The sequence below is a fragment of the Chanodichthys erythropterus genome, chromosome 8 (genome assembly GCF_024489055.1).
Source record: "Chanodichthys erythropterus isolate Z2021 chromosome 8, ASM2448905v1, whole genome shotgun sequence".
Taxonomy (NCBI): domain Eukaryota; kingdom Metazoa; phylum Chordata; class Actinopteri; order Cypriniformes; family Xenocyprididae; genus Chanodichthys; species Chanodichthys erythropterus.
Window position 1 is genome coordinate 37883984 of NC_090228.1, and position 18725 is coordinate 37902708.

The window sequence follows — 18725 nt, forward strand, 5'->3', positions numbered from 1 at the left end:
AGCTAGCTCACTCAGGAAGAGCACCAGCTCTGTGTCCAGGAGATCAGGGTTCTAGCCCTGCTAATGGCAACTTTTCAGATTTTAGCTTGTATTCTGGCAGTTCCTGCTTCCATATCATTACAGTAAAAGGTATAAAGTTAATCATACTGATTTCAAAGTGAAGGATACATACATTGAACTAAACATTATAATAACATCTCACTTTTTATCAAAGCTGTTCAAACACTTTATGCAAATGAAAACTGTTCTATCAAATTGAAAACGGCTCATCTACCAGATTTAATTTGTTACATGGAATTAGACAAGTCGATTTCACTGCACTTATTTTTATTAGCTGGTCAATTACTCTGTTTATCATCGGGCAAGCGCTGTACAGGGCATTAATATCACAGATAGATCATACTTAGTTAACTCACAGATGATGCTACACTGTTTTTACGCAACTCTGCTCAGGTAATGTTGTTGCTGTTAATGTTTTGGTTTATTTTTGGGCATCAGGCTTACACTTAAATATTCATAAATGTGAGCTGTTTCCAATCAAAAATTGTTGTTTGACAAACATGGATGTCATCCCAGTGAAAGGTAAGGATACTTTTTTGGGTAGGCTATAGTTGTTTCTAAGGATATGAAGAATAGATGTGTTAACTTTTCTTTGATTATGGAAAAAAACCCTTAAATCTTACTTTCACAAACTATCTTGCTTAAACAATGTCTCTTAACATGGCCTTTAATTTACAAGCATAATTATTCCTTGCACAGTTAGCTTGCATATCTTGGCTCAACAGAGATTTTCTGTACAAAAATAAATTAATTTACTTTGATAATTGGGTTAAAAATAAAAATTATTTTTGCGAGTCATTTATTTAATGACTAAGCAACTCCTTTAAAATTAGGAATTTTTGTCAACATTATAAAGTCCCAATTACAGCAAAGGAATATGCTATTGTTTTTGGAGCTATTGCTTGTTGGTAAATGATCCCTTACCACCAAATCAAACAACATTAGTATTCATAATGAGGTTGTCTCTTGTCCTATTGCTATCTTTTGTTGGAACAGACATGTAGCCTATGTGATATTAACTTGGATAGAGTGTGGGCTCTGCCCCAGAAATTATTTTTGTACAATAAATCAAAGAAGTGTCTTATAAAATGTTACATCGGTGCTATCCCACTAAATGTTTTTTTTTTTTTTTTTTTAAACCAAGGTTTATTTCTGATGAAATTGATGTAAATTGCTCCTCTGTGGTCTCCAAACCGAAGATTTGTTTAATTTCATTATGGTATTGTGAGTGCACTAAGAAACTGTGGAAAAACATTTTGTGTTTTTGGTGGTATAATTCCTGAAATCTAATTGAAATATGAAAATGTTATTCTGGATTATACACATTTTGAAAGAAGAAAAGTCAGACATACGTTATTTACTTAATCTTATTTTGTTCTCTCCAAATATTTTATACACAAGTGTAAATATTGTAAGTGTAAGTCTTTTTTAACCTTTTTGTGGAAAAGTTAAGACCATATGTATTTGATTTCTCATTTTTCTAGAGTTGTCAAAAGTACCAACTCCACTACCAAGTTAGTACATTTTTTTTTATTTTATTTTTTTAAGGACATTTAAAAAATTTGCGCCATTGTGTTCACGCCTCATGGGATATGTCTGTGATTGGCTTCAATGATTAATGCTTCAAAATCGCACATATTCATCAATAGCTCTTCACTGATTGCTTACGCAGATACACACAGGAACATTCTGCTGACAGATTCAAATTCAAACACTATTAATTTATGAATCCAAATTAATAAAGGACCCCCCCCCCCCAAAAAAAAAAAACAGAGAAAAACACAATTCATGTGAAATGATAACTTTCACAAACCAAATACAATTGTTTTCATTAAAGTGTAGTATTAAATAAATTTATTATATGTAACGAAATGTAGCGGTTATTAATCAATTTATGGATGAAATATGAATATAATAATTCATAAGGTTATGAATAAATTATGATTCATATATCGACCCAATGGGGAATTAAACATATATTGTGAATCAATTACAACGAATTATAATCAATTACATATATGATTAGTTCTGGTTTAATAATTATTTAGAGAAACTGCTCGTTTGTCCAGCAAACTAAGTCCCTCAAAGAATATTATAAACGGAGTTATTCTCTGGCCATGAAAATAACTAAAGCATAAAGCGATCGAAAAAACGTTAAAGTGACTTGGGTTTTCCGCTGAAAGAACAAACAGAACAATCGAGCATGAATAACGTTTTAATATATGCAAACTACGAATACAGAGGTTATACATCTAAATATATATACAAGAAAATACACACCTATGTACAAGAATAGAAGTAGAGAAGGAAAGAGAGAAGGCAAGTAGCAAACTCACAACCAGTCCTAAGCCAGCACGGAAATCAGTTTCATCATCTAAGATTGAGAAACGGCAGTATACTTGCATTGGTTGCGTGTGTCGAATTTCAGGTTAGCGCTGGTGCAGTTCGTTGGCTTCCTCCGTTCAGCGGGAAGGTTTGAACTGAGGACGAGAGTGAGTTTCGCTGGAAGATGGCGATCCCGAAGCTGAGCGCGATGACAGCGCGTGGTCACCGGAGGGGTCCGGGAAAAACGTGCACGAGATGCTCGTGAGACAATCGGGAGAGAACACAGAAATTGTGCGTCTTTGCTTTTATGACAGATAAGCCGACACACCTCCTTGAGGTGGGGTAGCCAATAACATGGGTGCAAAGTTGGCGGGAAAGCTTTTCCTTTGTTTGGCCTCACGACTTAATCTGCATGATTTATGACTCTCAGATCAGATCTCCAAATGGAGTGCGTTCTTCACAGTATCATTAAACACATAGAAAAATGCATTTATCAGCGGTGTGACATATCTCAGTGAATAGCTCGTGTCCGGAGCTTTACGGAGAGACCAAACTCGATAGGTCAGAAAGGCATAGGAGAGAAGTTATGGTTTACAGACAAAATTATATCGTTAAAATGCACACTAGCACAAATACACTCATTTAAACACTAGGAAACATGCATAGGCCCTAAAAATATATGAAATATATATTTCAGCATAGTGGTAGTTTACAAATACAGTTCAAAATGTATGATTGTGTGTTTCTGTGTCTGTCTGTGTGTGTGTTTTTGTGTGTCCCTGTGTGTGTGGGGTGTTGGAATGTGGATCTGGTCAGTCTCTGGGGGGGTTTTACAACCCAGTCCAGCATGCTAAAAGCGTTCTGAACATTCCAAAGTTTATTGATTATCCTGATACGTGTACATACGCTACATATACAAAAATGTTTGTATAATTTGCATTCTGTTAACTTTTATTAAGTGTTTATATACATATATAACTCACTCTGACTGACTCCCTCACCAGTGCACTGACTACTGAACCGATTGAGACACACCCAGAGATTTAGTTTGAATTTATTTTTCTTTCTGTTAATAATTTTCTTATTAAACAGGATAAACACAGAAAAACTCCTGTTCAAGTGACTGAGATCCATGTGACAATATTATAAAGATGGCGTTTATTAAAGAGGAGAGTGAAGACATGAAGGTTGAAGAAACATTCACTGTGAAACAAGAAGAAACTGAGGAACAAACAGGTTGGTTTCATTCTCAAAGTTCTTTATTAAATTTGTTCAATTGTTAAAATGATCCAATGCTTGCGCTGGCAAATAAAAAATAAAAAAAAATCACTGGCAGGGAAAGATTAGGCCTTAGTTCAGTTAGGCCATTTAAGTAGCTTTTATAATCTTTATCTTGAGACAAATTATAATCTTTTATCTTGAGACAAAACAATGGCACCAACATATTTTAAGATCTGTTAGTGCAAGTTGTTTTCTGGTAAAACAGCTTAAACATGCATTTTAATCTAGGACTAGCTTAAGCCTTGTCTGTGAAACTGGGGAAATATTACAATTTAATATATTAACATTAAAATCTCCAGAAAAGGATGCAAATGCACAATTGAACTCTACCTTGGTAGTCAGAATGTGCAACTCTTAGTTAGATGTGCTCTTATGTTATAAACATGGGCAGTGTTTTCACACTGTGTCTACTTTGAACTGAGACCCCTTGAAGCGGACCAAGAGCTGAACCCTGAAAGATAACTGAGATCCTTTTTGGTTCACTTAAATAGTAATGTGGTCGCGGATCCCTTTGGCCCTGTTTACACCTTGTATTAAGATGTGTTTTGGTCGATCAGTGGTGCTTTTCTCGAAAGCATCGTTAGTCAGGTTGCACTGACAACTGCGAGACTGTGCTAAATGCAGTAAGTGCATGTTAGAAAACAGAATTGTTTAGAGTACATTGTGCTTGGTACATTTTTCATCTTCAAACCAAACTTGTGGCTTCATCTGGCAAATTTTAAATCCTATATGGCTAGCACACCTCCCATAAAGTTTATTGTGTTTGTAGGTGGAGAGTAAGGTAAGGCAAGGCAAATTTTATTTGTATAGCACATTTCATACACAATGGTAATTCAAAGTGCTTTACATAAAGAAGAATAATAAAAATAGAACATGAGGAATAGAAATAACAGTAAAAACAGAGAATTTTACTATCTGGATGGAAGAGCTAGGAAGTTTCAGGGAGTTTTTGTTGTTGTTGTTGTCCATCAGAGTGGATCCACATGGATCTATCCATAGGAACGGATCTAAATGGATCTTCCTCACATGTCAAGGACCGCTGTCTAGCTCTACCTGTTAAAGCACTTCAAACTGATAAAGTTTCAATCTCCCCTTTTGCCAAGACACCTCAAACTGCACCACACAGCCCTAATCCCCCTTCCGGAGATATCTTATCTATGCAACGCAATTCAAATTTCCCCTTTGGAAATTTCCCTCTTTGGAAAGTGTCCTGACTGTAATGCAGAGATATCTTAACCATGCACCACAGCTCAAGTTTCCCCTATGGTTGTCCCCTTATCCAAATTTACCAAATTTTAACCTAATCACAAATGCTTTCTTCCTAATTCTCCCAGCTCTTTTAACCAGACAGCAATATTTAAAATGCATTAAAAGTCAGAAATAACAAGATGATACATAAAAGATATAAAATTCATTAAAAATGAAATAAAAACAGGAAAAGGAATTAAAAGAATAAAAAGATAATACGTATAAAATAAAATGCAAACAGTTCGGACATAGCACAGTGCTCAATAAGCAAATGCATAGATAAAAAGATATGATTTGAGTCTGAATTTGAATGTGGCTACTGTTGGAGCACACCTGATCTCTTAAGGAGATATGCCAGTTGCGGCTGGCATAACAGCTAAAAGCAGACTCTCCTTGCTTTGAGTGAACCCTTGGTATTTCTAAGTGACTTTATCCTGATGATCTGAGTGATCTGTTAGGTTTATATTCTATGAGCATATCTGCAATGTATTGAGGTCCTAGGCCACTGAGTGATTTATAAACAAGTAACAGTACTTTAAAATCAATTCTAAATGCAACTGGAAGCCAGTGCAAGGACCTGAGGACTGGTGTGATGTGTTCATGTTTTCTGGTTCTGCTCAGAATCCTGGCAGCAGCGTTTTGTACGAGCTGCAGCTGTCTTATGGTCTTTTTGGGAAGACCAGTGAGGAGCCCATTACAATAATCCACCCAGCTGGTGATGAAAGCATGAACAAGTTTCTCTAAGTCTTGACTGGAGACAAAGCTTATAATACTTGAAATATGATAATAGAGATGATAATATGCTGATTTAGTTATTGTCTTTACATGGCTACTGAAACTCAGGTCTGACTCCAAAATCACATCAAGGTTCCTGACTTGATTTTTAATTGTTTGACCCCTAGAGTGAAGGTATGTGTTCACTTTGAGAACTTCATCTTTGTTTCCAAATGCAATGACTTCTGTTTTGTCTTTGTTTAACTGAAGGAAGTTTAGGCACATCCAGTTTTTAATTTCATCAATACATTGGCACAGGGAGTCAATGGGGCTGTAGTCGTTAGGTGATAGGGCTAGGTAAATCTGGGTGTCATCTGCATAACTGTGATATACAAGTAGGCAGTCTTTATCGGCTGTTCGAACACTTTCGACCACAAGAGTGTCTACACCATGAACGCAATCCGGCCGAATGTGTTGTAGAGTTTGTGACTGACAGCAAGGCAGTTTCGGTTGAGTGGCCACTCTTAAATCTTGATTGTTTTTTGTCCAGCTGGCTGTTCTGTGAAAGGAAAGATAACACCTTATTTAAACAACTCATTCAAGTGTTTTGCTATGAAATGGAGGAGATCTATAATTATAGACCTGGAGGAGGTCTATAATTTTCTCTACAAGAAGTGTCTAGTGTAGTTTTTTACACTGTAGGGTTATCTGAGTATACTTAAATGCAGTGGGGAATATGCCTGTGCGGAATGATGTGTTGATGTGTGTGAGAGATGGCAGAAGTGTAGGAGAGACTGCTTGTAGAAGGTGTAAAGGGGATGGGGTCTAAAGGGCAGGTGTAGGGTGACTGGAGAGGAGAAATTTAGAGAGAAGATGGACCACAGTGTGTCAACTTGATCTCAGCTGGATAAATGAGAATTGGCGTGACACCAAGGGCAATCATCTTCTGAATTTGGTTTAATTAAATCAGATTCCTCATTGTGTCATTGTTCAAGTCGGGAAGGAAGGATAGGATCTTCTCTGTGCTCAACAGTGTAAGCCTCCCTTGCACCTTTTTAGAATTGTCTGATGATCCACTTAATCAAGTGATAAAAAAAGATCAAATTGCATTAGTGTGAAGATTCAGTTTCTGTCCTGCTGTAAAGGTGATGCACAAATGGTCAAGGAGGGTATACATACATGAAACAACTTAATGAACTTGATTGGGTCAGATCCCTTTTCGGATACTGGTAAGCCCACTTACTTCAATTTCGGTGTGTTGTAACACAATGCCCTGCCCATCAGTCTGGGAAGGGTTATTAGGCCATTTCTGAGCAATTTGAATTTGAGGAAGACTATTCATAAATGGAAAACAATCAAGACATTGCCAATGTTCCCAGGATTGGATGCCCCAGCAAATTCACCCCAAGGTCAAAAAAACTGCAAAAAAACAAGGACTACACCTCAAACTCTACAGGCCTCAGTTAACAAGTTTATATTAAAGTTCATGACAGTATAATTATAAAAAGACTGAACAAGAATGACAGGTTTGGAAGGTTTGTCAGGAGAAAGCTTCTCTCTAAAAAGAACATGGCAGCATGGCTTAAGTTGCATCTGAACAAAATACAAGACTTTTGGGTCATTGGAAAGACCCTCAGACAAGGATCTCCAACCCTGCTCCTCATGGGATTCCATCCTGCAGAGTCTAGCTCTAATACAGTCAAACAAACATGAAACAGCCAATCAAGGTGTAACAGTAAGTGTGTAGAAGCAGGGTTGAAACTGAAGGATGCAGGAAGGAAGCACCTCCAGGAACAGGGTTGACTACCCCTTCTCTAGAAGTCTATAATTATTCAGAATTTTTTTTTTTTTAATAGTTTAACTGCCAGCTTGACATTTTTGAGACATGCCCTAAAGCAAGTGAAGAGTTAGCAATATTGAGAAGGCTTCTCAGATTAACACCTCTTATAGTAGCTTAGTGGATAAAGGATGTATTTGTATGTTGGTTTTTACATGTATAAATGTTTCAGTGTTTGTTGCTTTGTGCCATTAAGTTGGTTTAACTTGTAACTCTGTCTTTTTTAGACCTGATGGCACTGAAAGAGGAGACTGAAGTTAATGAAATGGAAGAGAAAGATCAATATATGAATCATCATGATTTCATAACTGGAGAAAAAACTTTTAGTTGCTCACAGGCTGAAAAGACTTCCTCACAAAAAAGAGCTCAAAAGGCAAGGACTAGGGGCAACTTTATCTGCAAACAGTGTGGAAAAAGTTTTAGTAATAAAAGAAACATTAATATCCACATGAGAATTCATACTGGAGAGAAACCCTACATGTGCCTTCAGTGTGGAAAGAGTTTCAATCAGAAAGGAAACTTTAATACCCACATGGGAATTCACAAGCCTTTTACATGCTCTCAGTGTGGAAAGACATTTGAACAATATGGAAAACTTCAAGTCCACATGAGAATTCATACGGGAGAGAAATGCTACACATGCCCTCAGTGCAGGGGCGTAAATTTCATCGGACAGTAGGGGGGGACAATAAACATAAAATTTCTCAAGAGCAATTTTTGAAGGGGACACAAATAATACAGCCACAATTTTACTTATAAAGGATATATGCAGGGGTTAAATTGAGCCGGGGCCGTCTGGGGCTGAGCCCCGGGACATAGGCTTATCAGGGCTCGACACTAACGATTAATTTTTTGAAGGGGCAAGAGAAAGAGAGCTTTACTTGTCCTGATTAAAACATCAATAACAAAAAGTTAGGGAATCACCAAAATGCAAGCATGATTCTATTACATTTAGTGTAAGTGGCGATTGATAATGGATAATATAAATATTAATAAATATTTTATTAATGAATGATTCAGCGTTTTGAACGAATCGGTTGAGTCAAAGATTCAGTAATAGCCTATTCCAAAACACCTGCCTCATTCTTGAATGAATCAGCCATTTGAACAAATCGTTTGAATGAATGACTAGGACAGTCACTTGCCGCAACCTACTACCAGTTCAGTTTCATGTTTAAATTTTCCCAACATTTCTTATTTGTATATTCAAAAATATTTAAAGAATATCATAACATTATTTAATGCAGTTGTAATTTTTCAGTGTAAATTATTTAATTTGATTCATAACAGTCCTGCTTTATTTTTCTTATTGAATTTATTGATCAAATGTAAAAAAAAAAATGAAATAATATTAGGGGAAAAAATGCCCTTGGGGTAAATATCACAAATATGCAGATATAAATATGCAAAAGCTGACGGAACACTGTTGAGTATATAGCTTCAGAATAAATTATATTTACACCAAAAAAAATCCAATTTTTTCCAGACAACTTTTTTGGTCGGACAAGTGACCAATTTACTTGTCCAAAGGACAATACCCTGTATTTTGTATTGATATGCTCTCCTTTAGGCCTACAGAAAGATTTTGTTATCAGATGTAGCTTTGCACACTGCCAACATCTAGAATGATTTTGATCTGCATTTTAGTGTTCATAGCAGAGGGCTCTGTCGACTTATTTTTGGTTTGTCAATTGATAAGATTTTGTAGGCTTTGCATACTCATGTGCACTCCTCGAAAGCCTGAAATTTAACCACTGGATATATGTAACGTAATGTTACACAGAAGAAAACCTTACTACTATTATTAGTGTAGCATGTAGACTGCCATTATGCTCAATGTTTCTCTTTGGTTCAATAAAAAAAAACTTACTAAATTGACCAAAATATTCAAAATCATTTATTTATTGGAATATTTTTGAAGTTTTTTACAACCAAGTCACCAAAATACGATGAATATACTTTGAGCAAAACCCAACACACAACAGTAAATCTTCTAGCCTTATTACAGTTCACTGTTAATTGTTGTTGGTGTGGGTGACATAGTATCCAACAAGCTATTGTAAACAAGCTACCAAACACGCTAGGTAACATTATAATTGCTAAAATAGCGGACTCACGGGAAAAAAAAAAATGTTATCATGCTTTTTTTGTTATGACTAATTACTCAGCGTCGTCAGCATTAAAGCAAAAATAACCACTTCATCCGATGTTTTTGAATAAAATAGCCTTAACAGCCGACTTACTAGAGCTCCTCTCAACTAACGTCTGTCTTCTCTCCCGCCGGCGCCGCCGGATTTCTACACGCACGAGTGTGACGTGCGCGGTGGACCAAACCACTGTGAGGCAAGGGAGGGGTGACTCAAAATGTTTCTAAACTTAAAACGCCTGTTTGCGTTTGAATTGCTTTACTTCTTACACAATTATTTTAAATATATATAATTTATTTACAATACTTAGAGTGGTATTTAATTATATTTTTTGGGGGGGACAGCACTCAGATAGGGGGGGTCATGTCCCCCCCGTCCCCCCCACGATTTACGCCCCTGCCTCAGTGTGGAAAGAGTCTAAATCAATTATGTCACTTTGAAGACCACGTAAGAATTCACAGTGGAGTGAAGGCTTTCACCTGCAAACAATGTGGGATAGGTTTCAACCATAAAAGAAACCTAGACAGGCACACAAGAGCGCACACTAGAGAGAAGCTTTATACATACCCTCAGTGTGGGACTATCATTCAAGATGGGAACCTTATTGTCCACAAGAGAGTTTGCACTGGATAGAAGCCTTTCACCTGCCAACAATATGGAAACAGATTCACTCAAAAAGGAAACCTTAATAGACACATGAGAACTCACACTGGAGAGAAGCCTTACATGTGCTTTCAGTGTGGAAAGAGTTTCACTCGAGTAGGACACTTTGAAGACCACATAAGAATTCACACTGGAGAGAAGCCTTTCACCTGCAAACAATGTGGGAAAAGTTTCAACCAAAAAGGAGTCCTTACCCGACACACAAGAATTCACACTGGAGAGAAGCTATGTAAGTGTTGCCGCTGTGGAAAGACTTTCAAACATAAAGAAACACTCGATTACCATGAGGATTCATGTACAAAATAACTGTATAATGTCATCAGTGTAGAATGAGTTTCACTGACAGGAATCACCTTAGGAATCATGTAATAACTCATACCAGAGAAAAGCCTTTCATGTGCAATCGCTGTGGAAAGAATTGCAGAAATAAAGCAAATCTTGAGGTTCACATATTCCCGATATACTCAGGCGGAGTTTTTCTTTCTTTGCTTAAAGGGTTAGTTCACCCAAAAATGAAAATTATGTCATTAATGACTCACCCTCATGCCTTTCCAAACCTGTAAGACCTCCTTTTATCTTCAGAACACAGTTTAAGATATTTTAGATTTAGTCCGAGAGCTTTCTGTCCATCCATTGAAAATGTATATTTTTGGGTGAACTCACCCTTTAAGGAGTTAAAAGAAATTCAAAATAACTGAGCAGCGGACTTGGTGAACATCCTTAATGCAGTTTTTTAAACAAACATGAAATGGTTAAGCTACTTACTTTTGATGGCATTAGAGATGCTCAAGTCTGCCGCTTTGTTTTCAGGTTTTTATCAGTATCCCTTCTCCACCCCTATCCATTCTTACCGCATCGGGAGGAATACTCTGGGTTCAGGCCAAAATTCTGAGCTCAGAGCCCTCCCCCTGGACAGCACGCCAAATATGCTTAAAGGATTAGTTCACTTCTGAATGAAAATTTCCAGATAATTTACTCTCCCCCATGTCATCCAAGATGTCCATGTCTTTCTTTTTTCAGTCAAAAAGAAATTAAGGTTTTTGATGAAAACATTCCAGGATTATTCTCCTTATAGTGGACTTCAATGGTTTCCAAACGGTTGAAGGTCAAAATTACAGTTTCAGTGCAGCTTCAAATGACTTTAAACGATACCAGACTTATCTAGTGAAAGCAGATAAACATCAAATTTTCACTTTTGCGTGAACTATACCTTTAAGATGAAATCTTGAACATATAAAGATCTTAAATATATTTCATCATGTGTGTGTGTATATATATATATATATATATTATATATATAATATATATATATATAGAGAGAGAGAGAGAGAGAGAGAGAAAGTGAGTAAGAAAATGTGCTCTGCATAAAGTCTAAAGAGACTAATGGAGCCTTGTTTTATTATAAAACCATGTTTATCAAGCCAATCATTCTTAGCACACATACGACACAACAGGCTATGCCTCATGTATTGCACTAGCGTTATCATCATCTCACATCCAGTAAATTATGACCCCAGACAAGGACAAATATCTGCATGTTCAAGTTCCCCTGTGAAGATGATCCACAGTTGCTTTGCAATCTATCTCTCAATAATGAAACTCAAGATCCAATTGTGAGTGGAACAAGAAATTTTATTTATAATGCAAAGGAAAATAATGCAAGGCAAATGGTCAGATGTTGTTATTCAGATGAATAGTAGGCCCTAGTAGCACAGAGACAGCAACACACAGACCCATGAACCGTGATACTAGCTGTACCCCTGCCCTCCATTAAGTGGACTTTTCCCTAAAATTATTGGGTCTTAAGAAAGGAACACACCAAGCCAATGCTGATGAACTAGTGGCGACGAAAGCAGACTGCGGGGTTGGCTCACGTCGGCAGCGTCTGTGTCCAAAGTTGCCCTGACAAACTAAACCGACGCTCGACAGTCAAGCAGCACGTTCGTTCTGCACCTGCACAAGATGAAATGTCTTTCCGTACCAGCAGGTGGCAGTAGCTGAACAGCCAATCAGAATGATCAGATGGACCTACGGACCAACAAGCTCAGACGCTGATTCAACATGTCGAATCAGACGAAAAAAAGCAAACAAGGATTAACTTCAGCGGACGGTGTGGAACACTGAGAAAACTTAGTCGGCCAACGAACAAAATCTGCCCAATGGCCGACCGTCAGCTTGGTGTGTTCCTGCCTTTATTAGGACTGGACTATTATTTATGTATCACTTTTTATAGTTACACATTGATGTATGGTTTAAAATCTTTAAGTAAAAAACAAAAAGGCAAACTTGTTTATTTTGCAGTCTGATAAAACTTCCCTTTGTTGGTGAAATGATGGGGTTCTGTGACATCGTTTCAGAGAGAAGTGTTAAGGGGAGGGTTTTAGTAAAGCACTGCGGAGCTTCTGGCACGACAGTGGAAATGGTGATTTTGGGCAATGTCCTACAGGTCCAAGGCCAATAGCCCCAACCGCTGAAAGTCCTGTTATTAAAGTTGAAAAGCAGCTATTGCCATATCTCCAAATCTGTTTCTTTTGAATCAAAAACTGTGTCTGTTATATTGTTTGTGTAATATTTTGCACAGGACTACAGTTATATGTATTTTATTTGATACAGATTTATATTTCTGTTGATGTAGTTTCTGTAATTAGTTAATTCTTTGTTTGTGTACTCAATACATTGAATCTATTTCTTTAGGTGAGGTGTTTCCTGTCTGTGAAATCAATTCCACACTGATGACATACAAAAATAGTTATTTCATACGTGAATGCTCATGTGGTACTTAAGGGCTATTTTATACCCAAAACTTTTCCCACAGTGGCCACATGTAAATGGCTTCTCTCCAGTGTGAACTCTCATGTGTCTCTTAAGGATTTCTTTTCGGTTGAAACTTTTCCCACATTGTTGGCAACTAAAAGGCTTCTCTCCGGTGTGAATTCTTATGTGGTCTTCAAAGTGTCCTTTCTGATTGAAATTTCTTCCACACTGAGGACATGTGTAGGGTTGATCACCAGAGTGAATTTTCATGTGGTCTTTAAAGTTTCGTTTTTGATTGAAACTCTTTCCACACTGAGTGCACATGTAGGGTTTCTCTCCAGTGTGAAATCTTATGTGGACTTTAAAGTTTTTATGTTGATCAAAACTCCTTCCACACTGTTGGCAGGTGTAAGGCTTCTCTTTTGTGTGAATTCTAATGTGTCTGTTAAAACTTTCTTTTTGAGTGAAACTTATTCCACATTGTTGGCAGGTGAAAAGGCTCTTCTTAGTGTGAATTCTCATGTGGACATTAAGGTTTCCTTTTAAGTTGAAACTTCTTCCACACTGTTGGCAGGCAAAAGGCTTCTCTCCATCGTGAATTCTCATGTGTCTGTTAAGGCTTAGTTTTTGAGAAAAACTTTTTCCACACAGATGGCATGTAAAAGGCTTCTCTCCAGTATGAATTATCATGTGCCTTTTAAGGCTTACTTTTTGAGCAAAAGTATTTCCACACAGATGGCATGTAAAAGGCTTCTCTCCAGTGTGAATTCTCATGTGCTTTTTAAGGCTTCCGTTTAGAGTGAATCTGTTTCCACACTGTTGGCAGACGAAAGGTTTCTCTCCAGTGTGAACTCTCATGTGGGCTTTAAGGTGTCCTTTACAACTGAAACTTCTTCCACACTGAGGGCATGTGTAAGGTCTTTCTCCAGTGTGAATTCTCATGTGCCTGTTAAGGCTTCCTTTTAAAGTGAATCGGTTTCCACACTGTTGGCAGGTGTAGGGCTTCTCTCCAGTGTGAACTCTCATGTGTCTTTCAAGGTGTATCTTTTCAGCAAAACTCTTTCCACACTGTTGGCAGGTGAAATTCCTTCTAGTTCCTGTCTTTTTAGCCCTTTTTCGTGAGGAAGCCTTTTCAGTCTGCAAGCAACTAAAAGTTTTTTCTTCAGTTGTGAAATCAGGATGATTTTCATCCATTTCATTCATTACTTCATTCTCCTCTTTCAGTGTCATCAGGTCTAAGTAAAAAAAGAGACAAATGCAAATTAACACCAGTTTAATGGCATAAAGAAACAAACAACAAATATTTAGACACGTATAGTATCAAAAACCAACATACAACTTGATCCTATTGCACCGGTGGGGAAAAGGGGACAGAATGAATAGTGCCCAGATGCTAATGGGGTGGAAAATTGATGTCCTGTCTATAATGTCCTTCAAAATACCTGAGGAGCCCCCATCTTGTTACCACTAAATGAAGAAGAAAAAAAATCCTCCAATCAGAGAATAGCAGACATGGATGACTGCAGTGCCACACAACATCTTCTCAATAAAGAATCCTGCTGAAGATGCATCAGAGTCTCCAGGGCCCATTTTTTTCAAAAAGTTTAATCTGGATCAGAATTATCTGGATTTGGAAATCCCATGTTTTGCTATCCAGGATCAGGTAATCCATTTTACTTTTGTGCTGATTTTTCAAAGCAAAATTGGATTGAATCACCCTTTTTCAGATTACCAGTGCTCTAATTGGAATCACATTTCACAGTGTAGATTAGCCATGTAAAAAACAGCAGGTAGAAGAGTCAATGTGGGGTGACTTTACATATTTTTATTTGAAGAGACAGAAATGTGTGCTAAAATTCGATTCTGAATGATTTTGAGAGTGTGCTGCATGGCTAACGTGGCTAAAGCTACACACTGTTGGAGAGACTCAATGAGAATGAAGACACGTTTATGAATTATACAGACTACATATGCGTTTTTGGGTTAAAATGAAAATAACGACATGGCTCTGATCTCCATGAATACAGTAAGAAACAATGGTAACTTTAGCCACGTTTAACAGCACATTTGCAACGTGCTCACTAAACACAATCAGAAAGACAATTTGCAAACATCACAAAATAAATATATATATATATATATATATATATATATATATATATATATATATATATATATATTACATAGCTGAGACCTATCACGAGCGCAGGGACATTCGTTCTTGAAATGCTGCTGTCCTGCAGAGTTTTTCTCTGACACAACTCACCTTCCTTCACGTAGCTGTAGTAATTCTGTGTTTGATCAGGGTTGTAGCTAATCTGTGCAGAACAGCTGCTGCTGCACTCCAGGACCAGCGTTACTTGTCACTTGCAAAAACAATGGCGGTGCCGTGGGTGGAAACATACAGATTCAGGAGGCGGTAATATTATAATAAGATCCCCTTCTTATGTCACAAGGGGAGTGAAATCTGCATCCAGCAGCACTTATTATTAATGTTGTATTCATTTGTTTTTATGCCAAGCTGTTGTAAAGCACATTGGTCAACATGTGTTGTTTGAGTATTGACATTAAAGATTTAGAGATTGTTATGAAAAATGTTTGAGAAGACAGCTAAAAAAATTAACTGACTATATCAATGCATGTGAATCAAAGAAATAGGCCTAATCATTTATGTAGATTCACAAAGAGCTCAAATGAATACACAAACTTAATCTAACATACACATACATATACATATACACACACATATATGTCATGATAACTCTCGGGAGATTGATATGGCAATAGAAGTTGGTATGGCAATGTTAATGCATTTGGTCTTGGATACAGAGACTTGCTACTGTACATTCAAAGACATTGCTGTGAGCATGTAAGACATGCTGCTGCTGCTGGACATGTAATGCCAAATTTACACTACAGGATTTTAAGCTCGATTTGCAAGTTAACGAGCTCACTAACAGGTCGGGGGAAAATCAGCGGGTGATCGGTGCTCGCCAATTTTTATGTGTGAACTACTAAACGACGCATCAAAGAGGCTCACTGATGTGTCGTCGACACCATGCAGACGCCAGACAAATATCTAGCATGCTAAACATTTGGAGCTGTCGGCCGACTCAATATCCTGTGGTGTCGTGTCGCAACACAACAGCCAATGAAATACTGATGTCTATGGAAGCAGCAATAACAGTCCATTCAAATATAATTTGCCAACATAGTGTAAGTAACTATAAAGCTCACTCTGCTCTTCTCCCAGTTCACCGGTCACAAATGGATGTGAACAAACAGGGCGGCGCCCATCTCGCCTTACAGATTAAGATCAAGATCATGATGAGATATTCAGGGTTCGAACGGTCATGAAAAACCTGGAAAAGTCATGGAATTTTAAAATGGCAATTTCCAGGCCTGGAAAAGTTTTGGAAAAATTAATTAACCCACAAAGTTTTGGAAAAGTCATGGAAATTTATTTCACAATCTCCATATATTCGAATATAGTTGATAATATTAGTTAAATTACAATAGTTAACGTTCGCAGTATCCGTCATGTGACGTTCTCTGCCTGGGGTAACGCAGTTTCAGCTAATGTTAGAATTCTGTAGCAATGCCAGGGAAATGCAGATTTAAAAATGTATGGCTTCATGATGAAAAGTATGCAGCTGTGTGCTCGACTGCTTCCAACCCAATCGCTGGCTTTTTCATCCGTGCGACTGACGTGACACCCGCTCCCAGCTGCGGTGCTTCCCTCTCATCCACTGTAAAACAAGGGACCATTTTGAGTGCTGTATCCAGAAACGAAACCCTAACTGCAGAGGTACTGTGCAGGACAGTGCTGCTGGACACTTTTATTTATTTTTTAGTTTAACATTGTTGCGCCTCTTACATGAGCTCCGCGTTTTTAAGACGCCTTGTCAAGTTAAAAGAATTTCAACTTTTACACACAGCGCCGCTCATCAATGTCAGTTCCAAAACAGTGGACCAATCAGAAGAACTCGGAGGCGGGGCAAGCGTTCAAAGGCGCGTCTCGAGACTCTCGCGTTCTATCCTGGCTTTTTTAAAAACCACTCCTGAGCGCCGCGTCTCACGTTTTTAGACGCAAAGACGCGTTCTGTGTGCAAGCGTTATTTAAATAAATATTTCATGTTCTACTGTACACTACAAAGCTTGTCATTTATTTTTGTAAAAATATGTTGGGTGTAACATGGATTTTCTTCTTATTTAACATGTATACATAGACATTTCATGAAACATTAGGTCATGAAATTTTAATGTCATGGAAAAGTCATGGAATTTTATTGGTAAAAATGTGTACGAACCCTGGATATTTTATTTAACAGAAGTCGCCAACATCGAACGGCCAGTTTGGACTACATCCCTCTACGTCCTTCTTTAATGACGTCACTAAAACAGTTTTTTGACTAACCTCCGCCCACAGGAATACACAAAAAGGGGCGTGGTCTTGTTGCGCTCCCACGGAGAAGAGCAAGAGTTGCGTTTGTAGAGCGTGTTTGTCGCCATGTCATCGAAACGGTGTTATTTTCATCCCGCAGTCCAATCACCTTTGTTTGGCCTTCCTTCTGAGTGAGTGCTAACGTTGTACATTTTCTGTCGCTGCTTGTGGAGATTAAAGAGTTCAGTCTCTCGGGAATTATTGTCTTTTGTGTTCATTCGGCACAACACCACAATAATCCACATGTAAAACTATGTGCAGCACACGTTATGGTAAGAGGCGTGACCTTTCCGGGCAAGATGCGCTAAATTGCTGTCGAATCACAACACAGGAACCGCTGGCTCAATCAGAACTCGTTACGTGTTTCTGAAGGAGGGACTTCATAGAACAAGGAAGTCATCAGTCCGTTTTTATGACAGTGGAAACAGCGGTATACAGATAAGTAAATTATGTGAAATTATGTTTTTTTTACACGCAAAACATGAACACGTTATATTGCACACTATAAACACAATCAAAGCTTCAAAAAGACACGAGAAACGGGACCTTTAACAATAGAAATGCATGCTATGTGAGATATGACGTTGCAAGCTTATAGAGATAGGAACCCAGCAACCACCTGAGCAAGTATCATCAAAAAGTAATTTGATAATGATTACATAACCCTTATATTCTTATTTGATAAATGAAAAGGATTAGATCGATAATGGATGACAGGAGAAAAAAAATGGATGCCTGGAAAAAATTATGATCAGGACATCAATGCGCCTAATAATTCTGCATGCACTATATATATATATATATATATATATATATATATATATATATATATATATATATATATATATTATATATATATATATATATATATATATATATATATATATATATAATATATATATATATATATATATATAATATATATATATATATATATATATTATATATATATATATATATATAATATATATATATATAATATATATATATATATATATATATAATATATATATATATAATATATATATAATATATATATATATATATATATATATATATATATATATATATATATATATATATATATATATATATATATTACATACACACACACACATATATATCAGGGTTCCCGCAGGGTCTTAAAAAGCCTTAAAAAGTCTAAATTTAAGTCCTTAAAAAGTCTTAAAAACAGACAGATTTTAATCCGAGGTCTTAAATTTCATTTTGTCAGGTCTAAAAATTTTTCTAC

General features: G+C 37.0%; 1 protein-coding gene across 1 annotated transcript in view; it reads right to left on the reverse strand.

The window, feature by feature from the left end:
• The window catches only part of LOC137024889 (gastrula zinc finger protein XlCGF57.1-like), a 33482-nt gene that overhangs the window by 9917 nt on the left and 4840 nt on the right, over positions 1 to 18725 (reverse strand). Inside the window, exon 3 of the mRNA XM_067392834.1 lies at positions 13100 to 14264. Within this exon, the coding sequence (XP_067248935.1) occupies positions 13100 to 14264 (1165 nt within the window). The remainder of the gene's footprint in view (positions 1 to 13099; positions 14265 to 18725) is intronic.